The sequence below is a fragment of the Entelurus aequoreus genome, linkage group LG26 (assembly GCF_033978785.1).
Source record: "Entelurus aequoreus isolate RoL-2023_Sb linkage group LG26, RoL_Eaeq_v1.1, whole genome shotgun sequence".
NCBI lineage: Eukaryota > Metazoa > Chordata > Actinopteri > Syngnathiformes > Syngnathidae > Entelurus > Entelurus aequoreus.
In genome coordinates, this window is record NC_084756.1 from 6,743,666 (window position 1) to 6,752,123 (window position 8,458).

At 41.6% G+C, this 8,458-nt stretch overlaps 1 protein-coding gene across 1 annotated transcript; it reads right to left on the reverse strand.

Moving 5' to 3' along the window:
• Positions 1-641: 641 nt before the first annotated feature.
• Positions 642-2,440, reverse strand: LOC133643054 (potassium voltage-gated channel subfamily A member 3-like). The gene has a single exon (XM_062037463.1). It carries the CDS (start codon positions 2,349-2,351, stop codon positions 1,011-1,013), a length of 1,341 nt encoding a protein of 446 aa, XP_061893447.1. The 5' UTR covers positions 2,352-2,440; the 3' UTR covers positions 642-1,010.
• Between the last annotated feature and the right edge of the window lie 6,018 nt (positions 2,441-8,458).

Sequence of the window (8,458 nt, forward strand, 5' to 3'; positions counted from 1 at the left end):
ATATATGATTAATTACAGTAATATATGATTAAATACAGTAATATATGATTAAGTACAGTAATATATGATTAAATACACTAATATATGATTAAATACACTAATCTATGATTAAATACACTAATATATGATTAAATACAGTAATTAAGATTAAATACAGTACTATGTGATTAAATACACTAATATATGATTAAATACAGTAATATATGATTAAATACACTAATATATGATTAAACACAGTAATATATGATTAAATACACTAATATATGATTAAATACAGTAATATATAATTAAATACATGTGTGTACTCTACTGAAAACACAATCTGTAGATTTCACATTAAAAACTGATTAAAAAAAATGAAATGTCAAAATTCAGTGTTTAGTTTGTTTACAATTTAGGACTGAAATGGAAAAAAGTCCTGCTGTGTTTCTGTAACTATGGCAACTGTAACTATGGCAACTGAGCTGCCAGTTTTTGCCTGTAAGAATGTTGTACTGCTTCTACATTTACACGAATACACCATAAGAACGTTTCATTTCAACATAAAACTAATTCCAGCTCGGTAGTGTCAAAGAAATGTGACAGTGACAGTAATATTCTGTAAAAACAACTTTAATGTTGTCTTAAAATATATTGTCACAATCTGAGAAGATATTAAAGTATTTACTTTTATTTTGGAAAAAAAAGGAAAACATGTATTAACGAGTAAAATGTCCTTTGGTGCAGTACAAAAGTTTCCTGTCAAAAAGGAACATTTATAAAAAAGTGTTTCGGGGCCACATAAAAGGATGTGGCGGACCAGATTTGGCCCCCGGGTCCTGAGTTGGACACCCGTCATTTAGTGGCTGATTTCAGACTAAAATATCATTTAGTCTTATAAACTCCCTCCATATTTGTCCTGGGAAGGTTCCGGAACCATCAAAAAGGATTTTTAAAACGGATTCGTATAGTCACGTGACTAAAATAAACAAGTAACTAAGTGGACTACAAAATAAAGTCCTTGCTACATTTTACACGTCCGTGAAGACCTTGGGCACGCTGACGCAGTTGTGTGCGCGCACGTCGCCGGCCAAGTCCTCCTGGTTGGGGGCGCAGGGGGAGCGCGGCGGCGGCGGCTCCTCCTCCCCGGGCTCCCGAGCGCTGACGTCGGCTAGGCGAGTGAGCTCGTCGGCGTCCGTCTCGCGGTGGTAGAAGTAGTTGAAGTTGGAGACGATGACGGGCACCGGCAGGGCGATGGTCAGCACGCCGGCGATGGCGCACAGCGAGCCCACCACCTTGCCGCCGACGGTCACCGGGTGCATGTCGCCGTAGCCCACCGTCGTCATGGTGACCACCGCCCACCAGAAGGCGTCCGGGATGCTGCTGAAGCTGGAGGTGGGCTCGTCCGCCTCGGCGAAGTAGACCGCGCTGGAGAAGAGGATGACGCCGATGAAGAGGAAGAAGATGAGCAGGCCCAGTTCTCGCATGCTGGCCTTCAGGGTCTGGCCCAGGATCTGGAGACCCTTGGAGTGACGCGAGAGCTTGAAGATGCGGAAGACCCGCACCAGGCGGACGACCCTGAGGATGGCCAGAGACATGGCCTGCTGACCCCCGCCGCTCCCGGCCTCCGCCAGCTCGGTGGCCAGCGTGACGAAGTAGGGCACGATGGCCACCACGTCGATGACGTTCATCAAGTCCCTGCAGAAGCGCGTCTTGCTGGGGCAGGCCGAGAAGCGCACCAGCAGCTCCAAGGAGAACCAGACGACGCACAAGGTCTCGATGACGAAGAAGGGGTCCGTGAAGGGACTCGGCGCGTCCAGGGTTCCGCTGGCGTTCCGCGGGTCCCGCTCGTCGCGGAACTCCGGCAGGGTCTCCATGCAGAAGATGACGATGGAGATGAGGATGACCAGCACCGACACGATGGCGATGCCCCGGGCCGGACCCGAGCTCTCCGGGTACTCGAACAGGAGCCAGATCTGCCTCTGGAAGTCTCGGTCCGGCAGGACGCGCTCGTCCTCCCCGAGGAAACCTTCGTCCTGGCGGAATCTCTCCATGGCGTCCTGGCCCAGCTGGTAGAAGAGGATCTCCTCGGAGAAGACGTCGATGGGCACGTTGGCGGGTCTGCGGATGCGTCCCCCGGACTGGTAGTAGTGCAGGATGGCGTCGAAGCTGGCTCGGTTCCGGTCGAAGAAGTACTCGTTCCTCAGCGGGTCGAAGTAGCGCATCCTCCGGCCGGGGTCGCCCAGGAGCGTGTCCGGGAACAGGCTGAAGGTTCTCAGCTGCGTCTCGAAGCGCAAGCCCGAGATGTTGATGACGACGCGCTCGCAGCCGCCCGGCTGGTGCGGACCCGCGCGCACCTTCTCCGCCGTCATGGCGTCAGCAGCCCCGGGGCCGCGGGTGACAGGAGCGCGCCCGGGTGCGTACAGGTGCTCCCGCGGGGAGGCGGGGGTGGAGCCACGCCCCTTCCGGAGCCCAGGTCGACCCCCCCCCCCCCCCCCCCCGGCCCCCCCTCTCTCTGACGCGCGGGAAAAGACTTGGTGGCGGGTCAATACATTAGGGACACCTGCTTAAAAAACACCCGCCTTTATCTGCACGTTGGTAGCTTTTCTTTGGGGGCGTGGTCTGTGACGTAGTGTGACATAATCCTACAAGACCGCATGAAACATGTCTGACTATTAAATGTAGAGCTGAGCAAATATAAAACACACTAGTGACTACACCTCTTACTACACCTCTTACTACACCTTTTACTACACCTTTTACTACACCTCTTACTACACCTCTTACTACACCTTTTACTACACCTCTTACTACACCTCTTACTACACCTTTTACTACACCTCTTACTACACCTCTTACTACACCTCTTACTACACCTTTTACTACACCTTTTACTACACCTCTTACTACACCTCTTACTACACCTCTTACTACACCTTTTACTACACCTTTTACTACACCTCTTACTACACCTCTTACTACACCTCTTACTACACCTTTTACTACACCTTTTACTACACCTCTTACTACACCTCTTACTACACCTTTTACTACACCTCTTACTACACCTCTTACTACACCTCTTACTACACCTTTTACTACACCTTTTACTACACCTCTTACTACACCTCTTACTACACCTCTTACTACACCTTTTACTACACCTCTTACTACACCTCTTACTACACCTCTTACTACACCTTTTACTACACCTCTTACTACACCTCTTACTACACCTTTTACTACACCTCTTACTACACCTCTTTCATCACTGCTGTCAAAGTCAGGGCCCAGGGGCCACAACTGGCCCCCACCTCTTATCTCTTCTTATACTGCATACACTAATAAACTTTCATATTTATATACTTATACTGCATACACTAATAAACATGTATATTTATATACTTATACTGCATACACTAATAATGGGGGCGGCATGGCGTAGTGGGTAGAGCGCCCGTGTCAGAAAGCTGAGGGCTGCAGGTTCGCTCCCCGCCTCTTACCATGCCGTTGTGTCCTTGGGCAGGACACTTCACCCTTGCCCCCGGTGCCGCTCACACCGGTGAATGAATGTTGAATGAATGATAGGTGGTGGTCGGAGGGGCCGTAGGCGCAAATTGGCAGCCACGCTTCCGTCAGTCTACCCCAGGGCAGCTGTGGCTACGAAAGTAGCTTACCACCACCAGGTGTGAATGAATGATGGGTTTTTAACATGTAAAGCGACTTTGGGTACTTAGAAAAGCGCTATATAAATCTCAGGTATTATTATTATTATTATTATTAATAAAGATGAATATTTATATACTTATACTGCATACACTAATAAACATTTATATTGATATACTTATACTGCATACACTAATAAACATGTATATGTATATACTTAAACTGCATACACTAATAAACATGTATATTTATATACTTATACTGCATACACTAATAAACATGTATATTTATATACTTATACTGCATACACTAATAAACATGTGTTATGTATATACTTATACTGCATACACTAATAAACATGGATATGTATATACTTATACTGCATACACTAATAAACATGTATATTTACATAATTATACTACATACACTAATAAACATGTATATTTATATACTTATACTGCATACACTAATAAACATGTATATTTACATAATTATACTACATACACTAATAAACATGTATATTTATATACTTATACTGCATACACTAATAAACATGTATATTTACTGTATATACTTATACTGCATACACTAATACACCTTCATATTTATATACTTATACACTAATAATAAACATGTATATTTATATACTTATACTGCATACACTAATACACCTTCATATTTATATACTTATACTGCACACACTATTGCACTTTCATATGTATATACTTATACTGCATACACTAATAAACTTTCATATTTATATACTCATACTGCAAACACTAATAAACATGTATATTTATATACTTATACTGCATACACTAATAAACATGTATATTTATATACTTATACTGCATACACTAATAAACATGTATATTTATATACTTGTACTGCATACACTAATAAACATGTATATTTATATACTTGTACTGCATACACTAATAAACATGTATATCTATATACTTAGGGCAGCACGGTGGAAGAGGGGTTAGTGCATGTGCCTCACAATACGAAGGTCCTGAGTAGTCTTGGGTTCAATTCCGGGCTCGGGATCTTTATGTGTGGAGTTTGCATGTTCTCCCCGTGACTGCGTGGGTTACCTCCGGGTACTCCGGCTTCCTCCCACTTCCAAAGACATGCACCTTGGGATAGGCCCCTCCCACCTCCAAAGACATGCACCTTGGGATAGGCCCCTCCCACCTCCAAAGACATGCACCTGGGGATAGGCCCCTCCCACCTCCAAAGACATGCACCTTGGGATAGGCCCCTCCCACCTCCAAAGACATGCACCTTGGGATAGGCCCCTCCCACCTCCAAAGATATGCACCTGGGGATAGGCCCCTCCCACCTCCAAAGACATGCACCTTGGGATAGGCCCCTCCCACCTCCAAAGACATGCACCTGGGGATAGGCCCCTCCCACCTCCAAAGACATGCACCTGGGGATAGGCCCCTCCCACCTCCAAAGACATGCACCTGATGATAGGTTGATTGGCAACACTAAATGGTCCCTAGTGTGTGAATGTGAGTGTGAATGTTGTCTGTCTATCTGTGTTGGCCCTGCGATGAGGTGGCGACTTGTCCAGGGTGTACCCCGCCTTCCGCCCGATTGTAGCTGAGATAGGCTCCAGCACCCCCCGCGACCCCAAGAGGGAATAAGTAGAAAATGGATGGATGGATGGATGGATGGATGGATGGAGCTATATACTTATACAGCATACTATAATACACATGTATGTAACACTTATACATATTTTCAACTTTGATATTTCCTCCCATCCATCTTCTTCCACTTATCCGATCTCGGGTCACGGGGGCAGCAGCCAAAGCAGAGAAGCACAGACTTCTCTCTGACAAATTATAAAAATGTATTATATGATTATATATTTTTATAACTAAACAAATACAAGTTCATACAAGCATTGTTTTCTTAAAATAAAAAAGTTATATATATATATATATATATATATATATATATATATATATATATATATATATATATATATATATATATATATATATATATATATATATATATATATATATATATATATAATGCTAACATGTATATAATGCTAAAATGTGTATAATGCTAACATGTTTATAATGCTAATGTGTATAATACTAACAAGTGTTTCTATAGAGTGCACTGAGCTGTGTGAGAAATTTCAAGTCACTCCCTCCAGGGGATTGAATGACATGTGGTGTACAGGTGAGTGAAATAATAGGACAGGTGTGCAGGTGGAGACATGTGGTGTACAGGTGAGTGAAATAATAGGACAGGTGTGCAGGTGGAGACATGTGGTGTACAGGTGAGTAAAATAATAGGACAGGTGTGCAGGTGGAGACATGTTGTGTACAGGTTAATGAGATAATAGGACAGGTGTTCAGGTGGAGACATGTGGTGTACAGGTGAGAGAAATAATAGGACAGGTGTGCAGGTGGAGACATGTGGTGTACAGGTGAGAGAAATAATAGGGCAGGTGTGCAGGTGGAGACATGTGGTGTACAGGTGAGATAAATAATAGGACAGGTGTGCAGGTGGAGACACATTGTCAGGTGACTGAGAGTGTCTTGCATGCACAAATGTGGCGTGAAGGTGACTCCTCCCACAAAAACATTGTGATGACATCATTCATGCAGGCCCTCCCTCCTCTCTCCACTTCATGCTGTCTCCATGATGACGCTGGTTTCCCCGGCAACCTCCTCTTGCACTTCCTGGTTGTCATTTTAGGGGAGGAAATACAAACTGCTCCCATAATGCATCACTTCCTGCTGTCATGATGTCACATATCACACATCTTCTTTGAAGTCAGGTGAGCTCCCATAATGCATCACTTCCTGTAACCAACATGTGATTAAAACCCTTTAAGACTTTTTTGACTTAATCATAATTCATCCATTCATAGTACACTATAGTACATATCCATCCATTCATAGTACACTATTGTACATATTCATCCATTCATAGTAAACTATTGTACATATTCATCCATTCATAGTACATAATCATCCATTCATAGTACACTATAGTACATATCCATCCATTCATAGTACACTATAGTGCATAATCATCCATTCATAGTACAGTATAGTACATATCCATCCATTCATAGTACACTATTGTACATATTCATCCATTCATAGTAAACTATTGTACATATTCATCCATTCATAGTACATAATCATCCATTCATAGTACACTATAGTACATATCCATCCATTCATAGTACACTATAGTGCATAATCATCCATTCATAGTACAGTATAGTACATATTCATCTATTCATAGTACACTATTACATATTCATCCATTCATAGTACACTATAGTACATAATTATCAAGTCATATTACAGTATAGTATATATTCATCCATTCATAGTACACTCTAGTACATCCTAATTTATTCATAGTACACAATAGTACATAGTCATCCATTCATAGTACAGTATAGTAAATATTCATTCATTCATAGTACAGTAAAGTACATATTCATTCATTCATAGTACAGTATAAAACATAATCATCCATTCATAGTAGAGTATAGTACATACTCATCCATTCATGGTACAGTATAGTATATAACCATCCATTCATAGTACAGTATAGTACATAATCATTTATTCACAGTACAATATAGTACATACTCATCCATTCATGGTGCAGTATAGTACATAACCATCCATTCATAGTACAGTAAAGTACATAATAATTTATTCATAGTACTGTATAGTACAAAATCATCCATTCATTGTACAGTATAGTACATAATCATCCATGCATAGTATAGTATAGTACATAATCATTTATTTATAGTATAGTAAAGTACATAATCATCCATTCATAGTACAGTATAGTACATAATCATTTATTCATAGTAGAGTATAGTACATAATCATCCATTCATAGTACAGTATAGTACATAATCATTTAGTAATAGTACAGTATAGTACATAATCATTTATTCATAGTAGAGTATAGTACATAATCATTTATTCATAGTAGAGTATAGTACATAATCATCCATTCGTAGTAGAGTATAGTACATAATAATTTGTTCATAGTAGAGTATAGTACATAATCATTTATTCATAGTAGAGTATAGTACATTATCATCCATTCATAGTAGAGTATAGTACATAATCATTTTTTCATAGTGGAGTATAGTACAATGATAGTTGTCTTAAAAAAAAGAGTGCTTTAACCTTGTTGTTCTCCTGAGTTCTATGGATCTCAAGCAGCTCAGCACTGCCATCTAGTGGTCATTACATGACATTACAGTGTACTACACTTCATCACGTGACATTACAGTGTACTACACTTCATCACGTGACACTACAGTGTGCTACACTTCACCACGTGACATTACAGTGTACTACACTTCATCACGTGACACTACAGTGTACTACACTTCATCACGTGACATTACAGTGTGCTACACTTCATCACGTGACATTACAGTGTACTACACTTCATCACGGGACATTACAGTGTACTACACTTCATCACGTGACATTACAGTGTGCTACACTTCATCACGTGACAATACAGTGTACTACACTTCATCACGTGACAATACTGTGTACTACACTTCATCACGTGACATTACAGTGTGCTACACTTCATCACGTGACAATACAGTGTGCTACACTTCATCACGTGACATTACAGTGTGCTACACTTCATCACGTGACAATAAAGTGTGCTACACTTCATCACGTGACATTACAGTGTGCTACACTTCATCACGTGACAATACAGTGTGTTACACTTCATCACGTGACATTACAGTGTGCTACACATCATCACGTGACAC